Source organism: Rhinocladiella mackenziei (assembly GCF_000835555.1).
Source record: "Rhinocladiella mackenziei CBS 650.93 unplaced genomic scaffold supercont1.2, whole genome shotgun sequence".
Taxonomy (NCBI): domain Eukaryota; kingdom Fungi; phylum Ascomycota; class Eurotiomycetes; order Chaetothyriales; family Herpotrichiellaceae; genus Rhinocladiella; species Rhinocladiella mackenziei.
The window spans coordinates 204,358-223,095 of record NW_013550603.1 but is presented as its reverse complement, the minus strand read 5'-3'; the positions used below and the strand labels follow the sequence as shown (position 1 = coordinate 223,095).

At 50.4% G+C, this 18,738-nt stretch overlaps 6 protein-coding genes across 6 annotated transcripts; 4 read left to right on the top strand and 2 right to left on the bottom strand.

Annotated features, from left to right (window-relative positions):
• Positions 1–925: 925 nt before the first annotated feature.
• Positions 926–1,758, top strand: Z518_01883 (uncharacterized protein; the record flags this gene model as incomplete). The annotated part of the gene is made up of 3 exons (XM_013418912.1): positions 926–1,072; positions 1,127–1,343; positions 1,502–1,758. 3 exons carry the CDS (start codon positions 926–928, stop codon positions 1,756–1,758), a joined length of 621 nt encoding a protein of 206 aa, XP_013274366.1.
• Positions 1,759–4,534: 2,776 nt separating this feature from the next.
• On the top strand, positions 4,535–6,295 carry Z518_01882 (uncharacterized protein; the record flags this gene model as incomplete). The annotated part of the gene is made up of 1 exon (XM_013418911.1): positions 4,535–6,295. The coding sequence occupies one exon, from the start codon at positions 4,535–4,537 to the stop codon at positions 6,293–6,295; it is 1,761 nt and encodes a 586-aa protein (XP_013274365.1).
• Positions 6,296–6,570: 275 nt separating this feature from the next.
• On the bottom strand, positions 6,571–8,312 carry Z518_01881 (uncharacterized protein; the record flags this gene model as incomplete). Its single annotated transcript, XM_013418910.1, has 2 exons — positions 6,571–8,055; positions 8,112–8,312. 2 exons carry the CDS (start codon positions 8,310–8,312, stop codon positions 6,571–6,573), a joined length of 1,686 nt encoding a protein of 561 aa, XP_013274364.1.
• Positions 8,313–9,570: 1,258 nt separating this feature from the next.
• On the bottom strand, positions 9,571–10,162 carry Z518_01880 (uncharacterized protein; the record flags this gene model as incomplete). Its single annotated transcript, XM_013418909.1, has 2 exons — positions 9,571–9,872; positions 9,925–10,162. The coding sequence occupies 2 exons, from the start codon at positions 10,160–10,162 to the stop codon at positions 9,571–9,573; spliced, it is 540 nt and encodes a 179-aa protein (XP_013274363.1).
• An 815-nt stretch (positions 10,163–10,977) lies between these two features.
• Z518_01879 (uncharacterized protein) lies at positions 10,978–12,101 on the top strand (the record flags this gene model as incomplete). Its single annotated transcript, XM_013418908.1, has 2 exons — positions 10,978–11,324; positions 11,438–12,101. 2 exons carry the CDS (start codon positions 10,978–10,980, stop codon positions 12,099–12,101), a joined length of 1,011 nt encoding a protein of 336 aa, XP_013274362.1.
• Positions 12,102–13,874: 1,773 nt separating this feature from the next.
• On the top strand, positions 13,875–17,352 carry Z518_01878 (uncharacterized protein; the record flags this gene model as incomplete). The annotated part of the gene is made up of 6 exons (XM_013418907.1): positions 13,875–14,144; positions 14,197–14,335; positions 14,386–14,494; positions 14,547–15,372; positions 15,631–15,690; positions 15,742–17,352. The coding sequence occupies 6 exons, from the start codon at positions 13,875–13,877 to the stop codon at positions 17,350–17,352; spliced, it is 3,015 nt and encodes a 1,004-aa protein (XP_013274361.1).
• Between the last annotated feature and the right edge of the window lie 1,386 nt (positions 17,353–18,738).

The window sequence follows — 18,738 nt, the reverse complement described above, 5'->3', positions numbered from 1 at the left end:
CTTCCTGGCTTCAACGCCTCCGTAGATTGAATTGTGCTACCCTTTCTCGGTTGACCTCTCTTCTTGAGAGGATTCTGTAGACTAGAGAGGTATCTTGAATTGGGGATACGTGAATGCCATGGTTTCTCTCCAGACGCGTCACAGAGGCGACAACGTGTCGTCGAAACACACGAACCCACGTGATTTAAAAAATTTGCGTTTGATGAGTTTTTGGCTCGCCGTAGCGGCTTTTCACGTGACTTGGTACCGTCATAGCTTGGCGTCGCAATGGGACGAATCGTTTCTATTGTCCATCGGTTAGCGATAAGCCAATCTATTCTCACTTCGAAAAGCATTGGAGGGCGTCAATTGGGAACCATAAAGAAGATAATTTCTGTCCCGTACGATGGTACGACATGATTACTTGTCTGTCCGGTCAGGACAGCCTTACACCATGATTACTTAGCATCCGCCTTCTGACTATTTGTGACGAGTCCATCCACAAAAAACCAAGACCAACTCCTGTCCATTGAGATCATTCCACACTTACTGAGCTCAGGCTTATGGAATCATTTTGCTCGGCCGCATACCTATTGGCCGAAGTTACTGACCAAAACTTCAATGATCTGCTCAGCCAAACTTTTGGACCAAGACATGTACGAACACGATTACTCTCCTTCAAGATTAATCGAGTTTCGTTTGATTTACTCAATTCTCAGACTCCCGTCTTCTAATGTTTCCGCCAGCCAAGTACGAGGAGATTCATGACGATTGTTTCACGGGGCAGTTTAGTTAATCCGTCTCCGATCAAGATCAGTAACCCGAATATTGTGTGGGATATAGTACATATTTGAGACTCACGTTCTCCGAAGCTCAAGGCCGTTCAAACAATTCCTATATCAAAATTCTAAAAATCTACCCAACCTTGTTATTTCTTTGTTTCGACATGAAGACCATCGTCGTCATTGGAGGCACCGGCGCTCAAGGAAGCGCCATTGTTGAGCATATATCCGCCACAAACGAGTTCAAAATACTTACCCTGACACGCAATACTACGTCAAAATATGCCCAAGAACTTACCAGCCTCCCAAATGTTGAGATCATTGGCGGTAATGCCTCTTTTGGTTACGATGTGGATGCTTTCTAGGAGGCCGCCCAACGATCTGACTATGCCTTCATGAACACGGACGGCTTCAATCTTGGTGAGCAGGCTGAGACATATTGGGGAATTAGGCTATTTGAGCTATCGATCAAAGCTGGAGTGAAGCATTTCATCTACAGTGGACTGGACTACAATGGCAGGAAGGCTGGCTATGACCCAAGCTTGTATGTGGGTCATTACGAAGGGAAAGCAAGAGTCCAAGGTATGAGCGCACCCTATCAGATTCCTGTCACGGTCCTATGTCAATAATTATGGCCTAGAGTTTATGCGTTCCCAACCAACGAGGCCCATGGCATGGACTGTGATCAACTCTGGACCATACATCGAAATGTTATCAGAATTTCTGACCCCAGGAAAAAGGGGACGACGGCGTTTTCCGCCTCAAGATTCCAATCGGCCAAGGAGCAGTCCCTTTCATTCACTTGGGTGACTTTGCACGCTATGTACCCTGGATCCTATCGAATCCAAAAGAGTCGAATGGCATGACTTTGCAAATTGCCACTGCTCACGTTTCCGGTCCAGAGCTGGCAAGAGCTTTTGCCGCTGCTACTGGACACAAGGCAGAATATGTTGATATTCCTGCTAAGGACTGGGTTGAGGCAATGTTCAATACATGACGAAAGGCGCGGACAGCAAAGTTGGCATCCAGAGTGTCAAGGATGAGAACGCTCTCTTGATGACCTTTGGCCAAAATTTCATCAATTGGTGGAATCTCTACAAGATGAGTGCGGACAGTAAAGGTCTCATTCAACGTGACTATGCCTTGCTTGATCGCATTCTACCTGACAGAGTCAAGAGCGCAGAAGAATGGATGAGAAAGGCTGGATACGATGCCACCAGAAAACAAGTGATCAAATCTCATTGAATTTGTGTGCTATACTGTCTACCATAAGGTTTTCTTGTTTGAGTTGATCGATTTGATGGTAATGCCAATGTCATGACTCAAGCGACTTACCCGTTGCATACTGTAGCTCTCTGTGAAGACATGGTAGACGCAGGCAGGCATCTTGATTCGTCCACACCACAGCCTCCATCCACTGGCGCTCAAGCAACTGCAGTCCGCATGCCATCTATACGAACAAAAGGAACATGCCGCGTACTGTTCAAATAAGTTCAACACCCTGAGCAGAATGCAAGGGAGATTCACAGGCCGAGATAAGGGCTGGTATGTCTTTGCGATCATTTCTTCTTCCCTTCCTTTGTTTGCTTACCTCCGCGCAATTTTCTCCCACAGCCTCGTCAGCTACGGACCACCTATGATGGCCCTCCGAAAAGTCCGGTATATCATAAAATTACCTTCAATCCTCTCTGGCCGTCAAGGTGGCGAATGTTCCACGAGTGAAATTTATTAAGGCAACAATATTGGCAAACATTCAGAAGGCGGCTGCCCGTCATGCGAAAATGGGTACGTCAGCGAACCAACTTGGCTCCCCATTCATCCACAATGAATCTACGTGAACTTGCTTCTCCGCACACACATGAAATCAAAATCAAAATCAACTCCAATATCCCCAAACATCACCTACAAAACTTCTGCTATCGCAGCCAACAACCAAAACCCGATATATGTCCGGGACGAGCTGGAGGCAACGGCTACGCTTTGCACTTCTCTGCGGGAAGCTTGCGGATTCTCAGGAACAGAACATACCACAGCAGCCGGAGCGGCCCTGACCTAAACTCTAATAGCCAAATGGGGTGGCAATACCTAACGGGATGGTAATTCCGGAGTTAAAGAGGGAGGAGGGGAGGGGAGAAGGGGCTTGTCCCGGAGGGGGTTGTTTTTGGGTGGGGGGAAGGGTCAGTTGTTGATATACTTTGTGCGTGGCAGTGGAGAAAGATAGGCGGGAAGGCAACTAAAGCCGGGAAGAGGAATCATACAGAAAATGATTCTGAGTTTTGGAGTCTCCAGTCTACCGAATATCAAAACCTTTCCGCCTTCGATTCTTGTGTTGCCTTTGTTTGCTTTATTGCTAACCCGATCTCATTGTTCCGTCGTCAGTGTCTGCTGCTAATGTGAGGGTGCATAATTTGCAGTATGGCTCTCATTTAACACAGGTATACTCCTCGTCATTGCAAAATCGCCCCATGTTGGGGAAAGGCTGCGGCTTTCAGGGGCGCCAAACTATTTGAGTTCGGCGGCACTCCACTTTAATCCACGTTTTAGAGAAGCATTTCCAGGCATTTTGAAGGGTTCTGAAAACTAGCTTGAGTTAAACGTGGAAGTAGATGAGTCGCAGATACCATATCTAGATTGATTGCAGTGTTCTGGGCTCAAGTTTGGTGACGGTTGTTGGGTGGCAATGCCTCGAATATGGATGTTTTATAAAATACGCAGTATTTCCAGCTATTTCCTTCATCATAAATATGCCTCTGGGATAGAAGCTAGAAAGACTATATGGATTTCAATATATGTGGCGCAGTCTTCATACATCATGACTCAGCGAACTCGCTGGGCCAAACCCTTTATCCACTTTCGCGTCAAACCTGACAGGAAGTGAGAGGCCAGGCTGTCGGGCCTTTCCTCGAGGAGGAGAGGGGAGCCATGGAAGGGTCGATGTATTCCTCACTGCAGCCAGCCAGGTGGCCGAGGTTAGCAGTGAGGAGTTTTCGGAAGGCAACGAGTCTGCCAGCAAGGTTGTAGAGGAGAACCTCGAGCAATGGTTGGGCGCGACAAGAGAGGAATTTGCGTCGTGTGTTTTCGGCTCGGATACATGAACGAGAGCTACTGAAAGCGCTCTTTTGAGTTTTGAGAGTTCTTCGCCTCCATTGGAATAGGAGCAGGATTCAACCGGCATTTACCTGCATTCCGTCGTGGTTCTCGCATATTGATAGCGATGACCATCAACCATTCGAATTACCCACATAGCCATTGCAGCCGGTATTTTGTTTGGTCTCATCGTGATGCCGAATCTGTGTCACCCTTGAGCTCTCAGCCTCGTTTGATCCACACAATGCACTTTTGCGTTTGCCGTTCTTTATTCTGGTCAAAGCCTCTTTCCCTTGAATGCGTCTTTGTACATGGCTCAATACACTCCATTGTTTCTACATGCTTGTGCCTCTGTGTGAAGAGCAGTGAGGCTATGGCAGTGCCTCGCTGATCTCCTGTCCAGATGAGTATTTCAAACCCTCGAGTTTGGACTTTTTTCTCTGATTGCTCAGCATCACAAAAGACTTTTCTCTGATCGTCTGGTCCACGGACAATCGCAATCTGCAATCTGATCGCATCGTATACCAATATTAGCCAAGATCAGAGATAATTTAAGTGGTCACACCATTTCCATCAGAAATACTGCCGCACCTCATATTCTAACTTCAGGTTCCTTGGCTTTGGAAAAGTCCCAGGACACGAATCCAGGCATAGATATACAATTCAACACAGTCCCGGGGCTGCACATGGCTTCTCAGACCAATTACCAGGCAGTTGCCGCAGGCTCGGCAAGCCCGTCACCATCTCCAAGTGTGAATGGTGATGCTAACGATGGAAATAGTCCAGTTCCGGACAACGTAAATGAACCTACTCCCTTGGGCAGAGTCCTCGCTATCAACACTCTGCGAGACCGAATCAATCCTGGTATTGTCGACGGATCATTGCTTGAAATCTATCTCCGCTCAACGACATGGGACGTTGACATGGCATACGCAAGATGGACAGCTGATCGAAATCGAATCCTTGCCGACACGGCCATGTTCGAAAACGATGAGGATGAGTCGATAGCAGAATTGTCTGAAGACAAGCCAATGGCAGGCGGTGACGAGGAAGAAGAGCTTGACCAGGGCGAAGAAGATCGAGAGGATGAAGACGAGACGTTTAGAGCCATGAGAGATGCCGGTCTGCTGTTCAATGCTAACTGGGAACAGGAACGCCGAGATGCTGCACTTGCACTTCGAATTGCAGTACAGGAGCGAAGCCTCTATACGCAAACTTTGAGCCCTTCGCAAGCAGTTCTGGTCCTTCATCTCGCGCAATGGGATCTGGGCGACGCTACGGCTCGATATGTCCGTCTTCGAAGACGCTTGGCTGGGACATTCGACCATATGAGAACAAGACTTCAACAGGAGCTCGGAGGAAAGAGTAACCCGCAGATCATGATGGAACAGGACGAGCGACTGGCAGAATTCATCACAATTACGGGCCGCCCCGATTGGTACTCGCTTCGCGTCTGTCTTCAGGAGCATGACTGGGACCTCGTACAGGCAGTCTCGCACTGGTTTCTGAACGGGGTACGAATTGTTACACCGCCTGCGAATGAGAGACTTACCGATAGAGGTATCCGTGTCGACCACAACTTGAACCCCTTAGATCTCAACGAGGAATGGCAGGCTCCAGAAGTCGATCTGGATGGTTGGGATGATGAGCCGGAGACATTCGAGTTGCTGGACAGTGAGGATTCGTCTCCTGGGTCAGATTTGGTCCTGATCAAGAAAGACGGAAAGCGTCAAGCCGGGTTCTTGGTCAACAATGATCGCGACACCGCAAAGGTCGGTCTCCGAAATGAGTCCAAATTCTTAGTAGAGTATGTCTCCAAGGGCAAGCTCCATCACAATCGTTTCCAACAGGCAAATACTTTCATGTGGCCAGAGCTACGTGGCTCGTTGGCAGCGAAGCGGAAGAAAAGCAAGAAGGCCCTGGTCGAGTTCAATTGGAATCGTCAAGATGACGTGAACCTCCTTAACAATTGGCGCAGACAAGCCATGACGAGAGCTACAGGATTGTTTCATCGAGCTAGATCACAGCCTTGGTCACGGGAAGAGTCGGATTTTCTGTACCAGTTGTCTGAGGAACTCCTTGAAGAACTGAAACTCAGGCATCCGGAACTGACCGAGAATGACTTGTTGCCTCTCACCGTCTCAGCGGCGAAGAAAAAAGAATGGGCCGATCGAATGAACGCCAAATTCACCGGCACAATGCAAGAAGGTAGCCGTGTTCCTCGCGCCGACCGAAAGCCCGGGGCGGTGATGACCGCACGAGCTCGTTGCCAGGCAATTGTGGATCGGTTCAAAGTAAAGCCAGACAAACAGTGGTTTGACAAGCAAGAGAAGAAGAATGTCAAAGCTGGGACTAGGCGAAAGCATTCAGAAATGGAGACTGAAGAGCCTGAAGACAACGAGGATGTTGACGCGGAGGAAATGGAAGATGAAGCCGGGGATGACTAGGAAGAAGAGCGGATATCGGCATCATCCGGGAAATTTTGCGATTTTGCAATGGTTTTGTTGGGCTAGAGGTTTGGGGTAACTGGCGAGGCTCCCTGACAGAGGACGGCTTGATCCGGTACAAAGTGTTGGGTTTAGAGGTAATTGGCGAGGGCTTTTGACAAAGGATAGAATAAGCATATGCACTCGTCAGGTCCAGAGAGTCCTCAGGTAGAAATGCCAGCGGGTGTCACTCGTTAGAGAAATGTCCCTGCTGATTTTTCTCATTTTTCATTTCGTCACCCGCAGACCAAGGCGGCCTTCTGGGGTTCGTTGAGAGTAGGATTTGAGGAATGTTGTCGGATGTGACCATCAGACCCCTGTATTGTATCGGTCTTGGTCTCAGCTGCCTCTTTCGATGTCATTTTGGCCTTTTCTTTCTTACGCAGTTGAATCGCCCCAAGCTTGATGGCTTCCTCTGGCAGCGGCCGAATATACGGCTGACATACCCACCAAGGTCTTTTGTATTTGGCCTCAGTTTTCTCTTTCTGTAATGATTCGCGATCGTTGGTGTTTTCTACGATAGGTGTCGGTGCTTCATTGGTGACTGGAGGTTCAGAATGCTGGGCAGTGGCATGTTGATCAAGCCCATTCATCACTGCCGTTTCAACCATTCTAAGAACCCGCTCAAAGCCTTCGATGTCACCGCATTTGGTTCTCGCTAACGCGTCTCGGATATCGGTATGTATCGAGAGCATAGGTCTGAGAAGCTGGAATAGATGTCCTTGCATGGCTTTCAAGTTGGGGTCAGTCTTTGGATGCTCATTTCGTTTTCTTTTCTTGCCATTTGGAGCTGGGTTTTCGTTTCTGGGTGGTGCTGTTATCCGAGACGCCGTCTCTTTGGAATCTCCAGGGATGTACAATGGTGCACGCTCGGGTGTCGATTGGTTGAGAGAGTATTTATGGATAATATCCATGTATCTTCTGAACACAGCATCTATGCGATATCCTCCTTTACCATCGGAACCATACCAATACAGTCGTGGATCATGATCCCTTGGAGGCTTGGCGAAGATGGTTGGGTCTGAAAGGTTTCCTTCGGCGCTCATGATGCCGTCGGCACCTGTTGCGGCCAGGCATGCTTCGAAATCGCCTGAGTTCAAGATATTGCCGTTGGCAAAAAGAACCGTCTCCGGAGGCAAATTGTCTCGCAAGTATCGAATCATTGACCAATCAGCAAGGCCAGTATTCTGTCCTTTTTGTTCTCTTCGTCGCCCATGCACCGTCAAGATACTCGCACCCGCTGATAGAATCATCTTCGCATAATCGAGTGTTTTCTCCTTGGTCCCAAGAATTCTCATTTTCGCGGTTACTGGGACAGACAACTCGTTGTGTAGTGTATTGATCAGTTTGTATATCGTTTCCCAGTCTTCTTGCAAGAAAGCTCCGTAATGACCACTCCTAGCAATACCTTGCGGGCACCCCAAGTTCAAGTCCACGGCGTCACAATACGGCGCGACATACTGCGCTGCTTCCAAGAGCTCATCTGGTTTGTTTGCGCAGAACTGGACAAAGAGTGGTCGGTCAATCTCGGGGTTGCCATCCAGCCAAGCCGGGGAGGAAGATTTCTCCTTTGAAATCAGACTGCTTCTCGTGGGTTGGAAATGCTCGTCTCGAAACCTGGCCGTCTCTTTGAATAATCGAGCATGTAACATAGGCGAATATGCCAATAAAGATCTTGATCGCTCTTCATCCAGGTATGATCGAGTGAGGAGTCTCCAAGCCTGGAGAATGAGTCAACAAACGTCGGGAAAAGGTTCGACGAGGTGGAGGGACGGACGAATTCTGAGCGATCGACCATGGGGGCCACGATCATTTTAGGGCTGCCGATGCTTTCGTAGAAGGCTCTGCCAGTCAGTTTTGTGGGAGATAGGCGCCCTGCGCCAACAGCATTTGTCTGCGCCATTATCTTCCTCAGTGATGTTCGTCGTTGAAATTCCTCGAAAAGATTTCCAAGCCAGACCGAGATAGGTCGGGGCATAAGTGCAGTCGAGTCGACTTGACCAAAAACTATATCCTTATCATCGTGTCACAACAGATATGTCAGCGTCGGCTCGATTTAGGAAGGAGACGTCTGCAAGATGACATGTTCTGTGAGAGCGCCTAGACTCTGTACTCAGCCGTGTCAATATGGGCGCACGTGACCGTACTGTGCATGGGTTCGCGATAGAGCAGCAGGAGATTACAATATGATCTCTAGCAAGTCAGGAGGGAAAGAGGTGTTATTTTGCTGTTAGAGTCCTAAGAAGGCTTACTATTGTCCACCGCACTCGCTCAACAGCTTCTGTCTAGCCTAGATGCTGTTCAGCTCCTCTTTCAGCTGTTTCATTTCGTGATCTGAAGGCATGGCATCCCATTTATGAGACGATTCTAGCGTTCATCTTTCCCAGGCTTCAATGACGAGGCGTATTTTGACAGATAAAGGCTCCAAACGAGTCGTTGATTCCCAAAGTCCGGTCTGCCAGGGTGCGTTGTCTCCATCTCTTTGCCATCCTTCGTGAACCAAACAGGAATCGTGCAATTATCATCACTGTCAATCAATTCAGACCTCGTCGACGGGATGTCCTTACGAATGAGCTCTGGGGTCCAACATACTGGAAGAAAATGCAGTAGCTGGCCTCGTCTGGCCAACAGAGCTGATCGAATGGTTTTACCAAATCATCGGCATGAGCAAGACTCGAGACGACATTGTGGTTTGACTCCTTTTCAGCGTCATTCGTAACTCGCCCAAGGGCCTGTCAAGGTGGAGTGGATATTTTCTGTGAGAAGAGCGCGGACGCGAGGGATTAGCCAATTCTTGTTCAGGCAGGAATGGAGCTACCGTCATGAGTCCTCAATCAATCGAACTAATCGCTCCAGAGGAAAAATGACTTACGCCACCGGCGTTGTTGAAAACTGGGATCAGCGACGACCAAAGTCGCTGCTGCAAAGCGTAAGGATTCCGTCGCGGTTTATCGTATCCAAAATGTTGGGGCTGGAACATAGCTGAGGAGCCTTGCTCATTTTGTGCAGCTTGCGAAATCCTCATAAGCACATATCATTCCAATTCTTCTGCCAATGATCATTGTCGCAAGTGGCACCTGTCCGCAAATCTGATAAATCATTTAGCGCCTTTTGATGATCATCCAACTTTTGAGGCTTTCATCGAACAGGTGGATATACCTCGACAAGGCAGGTGGTAGAATAGCACAATGAGCTCGTTATGCAGAGGTTGGTTAAGTCCGTCCCATTGAGGCAATTCATGGCATCAATCCGACACCGCCATCTTCTGATCGAATATCAACACCATCCAGGCTGCTCAGGCCGCTTCCAAAGACCTTGTCTATCCGTTTGTCCCGGTCCCAGACAACTTCATGATTTCCATTCTCATTAATTCGTTTGAAGTATTTGATGCGGTGTTGAGGGATCCATTCTTCTTCCGTGAACTCGGATATCCAGGTGCTTGCTTGCATTTCCTTTATCCCGGCAAATCTCTCGAGATAACCAATGGTGAACTTTGTTATATCGAGTTGATCGTCCCACTGCAGGCGGCTCAAGACATCTAGATATTATGCATGAACAACGATGGCCTGTCCACTGGGGCCCTGACATACCTTGAGCTGATCTCATTTTTGGCGTTGGAGTTGAACCCAAGCTGGGACCCTCTTTGCCTCTCCGTCGGTGTTTCGCATAGCGCTCTAATTCTTCGATCCTTCTTGATTCATCTTCTTCTTCCTGTTGCTTCTCCTCATCAATCTCCTTGAGATGGTTCTCCGCGACACTCCTTAAATGATTGACCTCCTCTAATCGCGAATCAGGATTCGGTCCTTTCCCACCGTGAGTTTCCGCCATGGCCAAATCAGATGGAGTCCTAGGTGCTTGAACATGAGGTTGAAGTTTTGGAAAGTCTAACCAACACGTCTCGATTTATGCATCGGAAATCCGTGTCATGAGGCAATGCAATTGTGGCTAAGCTTCCATTTCCCATCGTGACTCATCGTTCAAGTAGGGGATTTTGTTTGACCAAATATGATGAGAACACCCAAGTCCGTCTAACTGCCCGGGTAATAATGCTGTTCTAGGACGGGGCATTTTGAGACATGGTTGGATCATTTCGGTCCGGGGTCCAGATTTGCTTCGAGTCATAAAATGTTTCCAAGGACCCGTTTTTACTCTCTTTCCTCCTGTCATGTCCGACGAAGATGCCAAATACTGCTCCGCCTATCTCCAAAAGCGTCTTCTCTCCTTCTCTCTCAAAGATGCCTCCGCTCCCGCCGGGAGCAAGGTCTTTTCGACCTGTATCGCCTGTCGAGACGAGCGCGGAAAGAGGATGGCTCGACAGCCTTCGCGTCCCACGATCCCGTCCGAGAGGCGTGCCGCGTCGCTCACAGAAGCTCCTACACGTCCAGGGCTGTCTCCTCTCCTGCAACCTCATCCATCGACGATTCCGTCCAAGAGACGTGCGACACCGCCCACAGAAGCTTCTACACGTCCAGGGCCGCCTCCTCTCCTCCAACCTCATCCTCCTCCGATCCTCCCTCCCCGGTCAAACGCGTCCAGAACGCCCTCCTCCACCACCGACGCCCGAACGACCTCGACCCGAACCGCCAGCCTCAGGCTTTCTCCCACCCGAACAATAGGCGTCGATCCAGAGTTTTCACACGGCCATGGAGCAGGTTCGTATGGAGACCTGTAGCCGTTGCAAGGAACGATGGTTCTCGATGGATTTAAAGGAGAGGGTCTGCCACGCCTGTTTCTTACGGGGCAAGGCCAACAAGACTCCCTTCCTCATGTCCGCCGAGAACGGCATGGACCCGGGAGAGCCGCCGGCCCATCTGCCCGCGCTGACCCAAATCGAGGAGATGATCATCGCCCGGTCACGTGTGCAAATGATGATCTATCGCTACCGTGGCCACCAGTACCACTACTCGGGACACTGTGTCAGTTTCATGCAAAACACGATGAAGACGGTCGATGTGCTGCCTAATCTGCCTGCGGAACTAGATGTGGTGATGTTACGCCCCCCCGGATCGCGTCGTCGAGAATGATCTCCGCTATCGACGCCAGTTCCGGTCGGATTTCCAGGTTCGAAAGGGACATGTCATGACCTGGCTGCGGTTTCTCCAGGCGCATCACCCGGATTACCGGTATATCACCATTTCCCGGACCGGATCGACGCCCTACCGATCGATGGCGACATATCCTCATCGTTTCTCGCTCTGATCGACGATGCGGGTGTGGAGGAACCCCCGGCGCCCGAACAACCGGTTCCCGCCGAGCTGCCCCCGCCGAATTCTCAATCGATGGTCCCCAATTCAATGTCGCCGCGACCGAGGCGGATCTCATCGTGCGAGAGATTGCTAGCCGGAATTCCCCCCCTCCTAGCATTCCCGCGCCCTCGATTCGACAGACCCCCATCGACGAAGCGTCGGGCCAAGATCGGATCTTTACCATGGCCTTCCCGACGGGCCAGGCCGATTTCAACACACCACGGATGCGGAAGGTGGATTTAAACGATTACGCGCGGCATCTGATGTGCTTTCACGACGGGGGGTTCGGCCGGCACCCGTGCTGGCTGTTTTTCGTCTTCAACCTCCTTATGTGTCGAAAAGCCAATAGCTCCGCCCGCTTTTACGTCTCCAAAGCGTCCGGTCTTAAGGATCTGAGTCGCGAAGAGCTGACGGAAGCCCTGCGAACGAACGAGGGCCCAGGACACAGTGATCAACATCGTCTACACATGGTCCATGGACTGGATCCGATGGGGGATATCGTACGGCATAGGACATGGTGATCAACATCGTCTACATGTGATCCATGGAGTGGATCTGATCAAGGGGGACCTGGTCCCCATTCCTGGGTGTGTCGTGGACTGGATCCGATGGGTTCAGCCAATCAGAGCAAAGGACTTGTCGGATTATAGATTTTCCGGATTGTGGACGGTTGGCCAATCACGTGATGCAAAGGGCTTGGCAATATCGAGCGCAGCGAGGCCTTGGAGGTTTGGGGCTAGCCCCCAAAATATAGCTACGCTTTTACCGAGAAAATGCTAGATCACATGACCTCTCTGAATCACATGATCTCGTAGGCTTGGCAATCTCGAACGCAGTGAGGCCTGGACCCTCCAAAATACAGAAGCGATTCTTTGACGCTCCTGCAGTCTTCCTCGAAACTGATAGCCAACCTCACAAGCACACGCCCGCCCGCCCGCCCGCCATCTGGAATGGAGAATCGACGTCTGCGTTCGTTCGAGTGAAATTGTGTCTTGTGAGTCGCACTTTCCACTTTCCTCTTTCGCACTGTCGTTCTCAAGCCCTATTTCGACGACCGCCGTACTACAATCAGCTCAAACGAGACAACAGCTAAGAATCCACTCGTACCGTGCCGACGTGCCCCTGTCGCCGAATAACAACCCTTTTCCCCCGAGCCGCTAGGGGCCAAAATGGAGGACGCAGCCCCACTTCAACGTTGCAAATTCGAAGTGGAACGCAGGCAGCAATGCAGACTCACTGCCGATCACTCGTGCGGCATTTTCGTGACTGGACGCAACAGGTGCAGCACTCAACTCGCTGCGCCAGCTGTACCTCGCCGTCTTCCATGTCGTTCTCCACTGGGTTCAAGATGCAGAATCCCGGTATCGACAGTGCAGCACGGAGAGCTGAGTGTCAACCACGGCGTCTGACGACGTTCGATTTTGACGGTCACCCCCCAGGGCTTTCGCAAGTGTGGAACAATCGCCAGAAGGAGCTCATTACGCGAATTCATTTTCGCAAGGCGGTCACAGGAGACGCACCGACGCCGACACTCTCAGGACCCTAGTCGAAGAGTAGGTAATGAAAGGGTCAGCTGAGCCTGCACGGTGCTCGGCCGGTGAAGCCAAATATGCCATGGAGAACTAGAGACATAAAGGGGGCCGTAAGGATCTAGGATTGAGAGAGTGATCGGGGGTGCTCTAGGAAAGGCGAGGCAGATTTGGAAGGAGCCGGTGGAGAATCGAGGGAAAAGGGAAGGAGGGGGGGGGGGGGGGGGGGGGGGGGGGGGGGGGGGGCCGGGGCTGATGTGGCAGGGTGCATCAGTGCGACGAAGGTGAGAAAGAAAACAGGTTGGAGGAGAGGAAAAGAGGATTGGGATGGGAAAAGGGTTCTTATAGACATCAAAAGCGGCGGCGCGCCAAGCCTGAGACCATACTTGAAAAGGCAGGGCCGCCTCAACCGAAGGCGGATTTCCCGGCAACGACTTTTCAGCACACCACAAATTTGCTTTCAAGGTTCGTCCGCGAACGTCGATCCGTAAACTTCAAGTCTAGGCCGAAGCACGATTCACTGATGCTATGCGATAATGTAGAAGAGAGTAAGCCCTTGGTGCAGATGAGAAATGACACAATTGCAACTCTGATCTAAAGGCCCGTACTGCATCACCGTATTGGGCCTCGGATACGCGCCCGGGTTTTGACCGACCGGATCGGTTCACCCGTCTCTTGAGAAACAACGTTTCAAAAACGAGAAACGAATTCCCAGGTACCTGAGCATGTGGCCAGGGCGACCACGTCGCAGAGGGCTGGAAGAGTATGTTTTTGTGTCGAATCGCCCAGAGGCCCCCTCTCAGAAGGAGGGCCATCGGGGTCAAATCTGTCCATCAGAGCAGGCACTTGTCCCATTTTCGAGTCCTTGAACATATCGTCCCCGCCCAACATACACGGCATTGGCCGAGAGGCACCGAAGTGGGTTACGAGAATGCATTGAAACTTGCTGTAAAGCAGTACGTCCCAAATGACAACTCAAATCCGCAAGCCGACTATATCACGTTTATAGCCACCCATGCAAATGGCTTTCCCAAGGTTGGTATCACTTGCAGGCTCTGTCGCGATTGAAGTGTCTGAAAGTGTCTAGGAAATGTACGAACCCATGTTCGATGACCTGTATGAAAAGTTGAGCCTTCTCGGAAGAAAGATTCGTGCGATATGGATTGCCGACATTGTTCACCAGGGGCAAAGCGGTGTCCTCAACGAAGATGCATTGGGAAATGATCGTATGTCCACGGATTCCAGATAATACGTCGGCAGCCACTGATTGGATTAGCGAACTGGTGGGATTTTGCAAGGGACCTGCTTTTCCTGATCAACCAGAAGCAAAATGATATGCCTCAGCCTCTGGTAGGAATTGGCCACAGTATGGGTGCGACGCAATTGTAAGGATGGCTGACATACGTAACTCGAAGAGACAGAAATAATCTTTGATAGGACTCAGCTGGCACTTATCCATCCCCGACTATTACAGGCTCTCGTTTTAATCGACCCTGTCATCCAGACAGAAAATCCCAGCAAACCCTTTGCGCAGCCTTCAACTTATCGACGTGACATCTGGCCCTCTAGAGAAGATGCCATTCAACATTTCTCCAATAACAAGTTCTACCAGGCTTGGGATCCACGAGTCTTGGAACAATGGGTCAAATATGGCTTGAGGGACCTGCCAACAGCGCTCTATCCAGAAACAGGAAATGAGAACAGGCCCCCTGTGACGCTAACGACTCCAAAATCTCAAGAGGTCTTTTCATACTTACGGCCGAAGTATTATGGGTCCTCCGGAATATCACCAGAAAAGGATCGGTCCGTGTATGGAGACTTACATCCCGAAGACATAGAAGACTATCCATTCTATCGCCCCGAACCGGCTGAAACGTTCCGAAGACTTCCAGAGCTGAAACCACCTGTCCTGTATATATTTGGAAAGAATTCTGAACTCGCAACGTCCGAGCTGAGAAGAAAGAAAATGGAGAATACTGGTGTTGGGCTTGGAGGAAGCGGGGGAAAGGATGATAACCGGGTCAAAGAGGTGATTCTCGATTGCGGTCACTTGGTACCAATGGAAATGGTCACGGAGTGTGCGGAAGCCGCAGCTTCATTTGCAGCCTCTGAGATATCACGCTGGGAACAGGAGACCCGAGAGTGGCAGGAGCGCTGGCTGAGTAGGCCCAGGAAGGACAGGGTCGGAATCGACGATCAGTGGAGGGAGATGATTGGGGCTAAGACACGTCGCGAAGAAAGTAACGAAGAGAAAAGACAGACGGTGAATTGAATAGAGCTTTGCAAGGAACGAGCTCGATCCGGCGATTAGTTTTTCCGATCCGGCGAAGTGGTCTGCCAAGCCCGGTCAGCCGTGAACCGCCAACTCGCAGAGCCAAGGAAGTTGCACCTCGAAAACAATCTGCGTGGCTTTACCAGGACTCCGTCACAGCACGCGCTTTGTGTACGGTCGAGCAACGCGTGAGGCATCATGGTATTTCACCCGTCGAGTCCGTTGGGAACTCATCTCTGACATGGACAGGTCTACAATTGGGAACCCCACAAAGATGTCTGCTACAAACTCTACATCGAAGAGCGCAAGGTGCGTCAATTTTGCCTCAAGTTTCCTCCCGTCACTGCTAACACGAACCAGTCGCTCGAGGAGATCATGCAGCACATGCGAGACACGGCCAATTTCACTCCCTCCAAGCGTGCCTTTCAGACTCAATTCAAGCGCTGGGACTTTCCATCGAAGCGGAAACCAGCCTTCCGGGATGAGGATCTGGTGGATCGTGTGAAAGAGCTTTGGGAAAACAACTATAGTCAACGTAATATGCTGGCGGTGCTTCATGAAGAGGGTCACGACATCAAGGAGCGCGAGTTGATGAGACTACGTGCAAAGAATCGTTGGTTGATGCGGATCCCGAACGGTGCTAAGCAGGTGCCCACCGATGATGAAGAAGCGCAACTCGAGGCCCAGTTGCTCCACGCCGCTCAAAACGAGGGGACCGTCACTGAACCGGCTCCACCAACGGTCTCTGACAATCCCCCGCCAGAGTTTCTTGAAAAACAAAAGGAAAGACTTAATCGCCTTCAAGCCATAAGTGATGAAAGATGGGCAAACAAGAAGCGTCGTCGTCGAACCAAGGGATACGCCGGTCTCCCCGCCGATCCACCAGGACCACCTCGTTTTCCATCCGAGACCACGCTTGAGGAGAGCAGGCAGATCTTGTCCCTGAACACGAAGCAATACCGCGCGATACGTGATCAATTCCAGGCCATGTGTGAGGAAGAGCAGATTCTACAAAAGACCGTCGCAGGTGCGGAAAAGTGGCAAGCCGTCAAAGATCGTCTTGTTCGTGAGAATACCCTTCTGCAAGCCGTACTGTGGACAGACACTTCAGATCTCCAATCCAAAGAACTCGCTTTGGACGTTATTTGCACAGATGTGACCAAGCGGATTCGTACGATGGGTCGTCGCCTCACAATCTTGGAGTCGAAGAATGTGCTCGGACTGAATCCCGAGCAAAGTCGCCAGATTCGCAGCGGTTTCTATGACATCCTCAATTCGGAACATTACACGAGCAAATTGGAAATGGGTCCTGAGATGTGGCAGACGCTCAAAAATCGATGGATCTCCACAACCCCCCTTCTGCAACAAATCCTGGCACCGGGCAATGCGGACCCCGACCACGAAAAGAAACAGGCTGCGCTGGAGCTATTGTGCCGCGATGTTATGAAACGCGTCCGAGATGATCGTGCGAAGAAGAAAGGGACTTTCCGGAAGAAAACATCACAAACTCCGACCCGCGGAGCCGATACAAGTCCTCCGGCAACTGTCCACAGCGTTTATGGTCCTTCCCAGCCTGTCAACCCATTCAGCGATGTGTCAACCACAATGCAAAACAACGATTTGTCGGATCTTCAAATTGATCCGAATTTGTTGCAAGTGGCGGACAATCTGGGACCCCCGCCGGCTTCGGTTGTGACACCGGTGTATGTTCGACCGCATCCAAAGTCAACCATGTACAACAATACCAAGATGTGGTTGGGATCACTATCGGGCCGTACTGTTCAAGAGCTCCATGCAATGCTCGCGATTAAGTATCCCACCGCAAAAGCAGCCCGAATCGATGGAATCGAGAAAGATGCCACAGGAAACGAAATTTCATACCTAGTCGAAGAGGATGAAGAACTGGATGCGTATCTCGACCACGTTCAGGGACGCAAGGCAACGTTTGTGGTGTTGTTGAAGAAAGCTTGAGTATCGGAGGTCTAAGTGAACCGAGGTCAAATCATGCATCAAGGAGTTCAAGTTGAGGAATGTGCTGGCTTCGATTTCTACTCGTCCTTACAGTCGTATCAGCATCGAGCTCTGTCTATCCAAGAAAATTGATTTCATGACAGCACTACGGGGTTGGTGAAGTGGCTACACAGATCAGGCTGACACACTACCACTGATATTTGAAATATGACGGCTCGAGATGCGTTCCAGCGACGACTCCTGCTCAGGTGGCACCTACCCGATGATCGACATGTGTTATTATCGCTTGTCTGCAGCCGAGCCAATGTATGAGTGTCTGGGGATCCCACAGGATGCTGAGCCAAATGGCGGCATTGAACTACTTTCAGACACAGACAGTCTCGACTCGGGCCAGTTAGTAACCCGATCTGCACGAATCCAGGACTCCCTTCGGTGTCCTCCTACCTCGGAAAACGCACTTTTTTTGTTCATTCAAATCACACCGTGGGGCTGACCAGCTGAAGCACCCAGATTGATTCCCCCGCTAACAGATACAGAGATCTGTGCTATCTTGATCGATGTACTGTTCATAGTATCGAGTAATTCTTCCTGAAAATGGGGAAAGCCCTTTTGATTATCCTCTTGGTCAAGTGCTAGGGACATGGCTACTTCGTCGCGAATCGCTCCACGTGGGCGTGTCAAGAGCCACAGGGTTTCCCGACGGGCGGGATGAAGGTATGGCGTATGCCAAGGGGAGCGCTTGGTACAGAGCGAGTCGATGTACTAGAGCGAAGCTATGACTAAACTTGTAGGCTTGTAATGACGACGAGGTAGACTATACCCTGACCCCTGGTGTAACTACTAGTATATAGAATGGAGCAGGCTCTGCATGCTCTGTTAGCCCCCTTTGATCCATCAAGATCCTCCCCAGCCTTGTCAAAGACAAGGCTGCCAATCGCTACACCTTCCTGGTTCGGCCCTCTTATAGTTGCAAGCCAGGTCGCCACTCTACTTTGCTCCCGTATTTTGTACCAGAAGCATACTCTACTTGGAGAATGACGTGCCTTTTAGGTATACACTTTCTTTGATCATTCAATTGTGCTCAAGCTTTTCCTGAGCAGAATTGAGTGTACGGACGCTCGCAGCATACTCTTTCCGGAAAATGTCCAGCAAAAGTTCCCGAAGCATCTGTTCATGCGGGATTCACACGATGTACACTATTCGCTACAAGTCCCGTGATTGTGTAATCATCCTGGTACACTCCGATCAAATGATATGGACTTGTCTTGTCTTACGCTGGCAAAGTATCCCAGGAATCTCACTGTTTTGACATATCAAGCCCAAGCATGCGGCTGCTGCCTTGAGTGCTTTGGTTCAGCGATGCATATTCCATACCAGTTGGTAAAC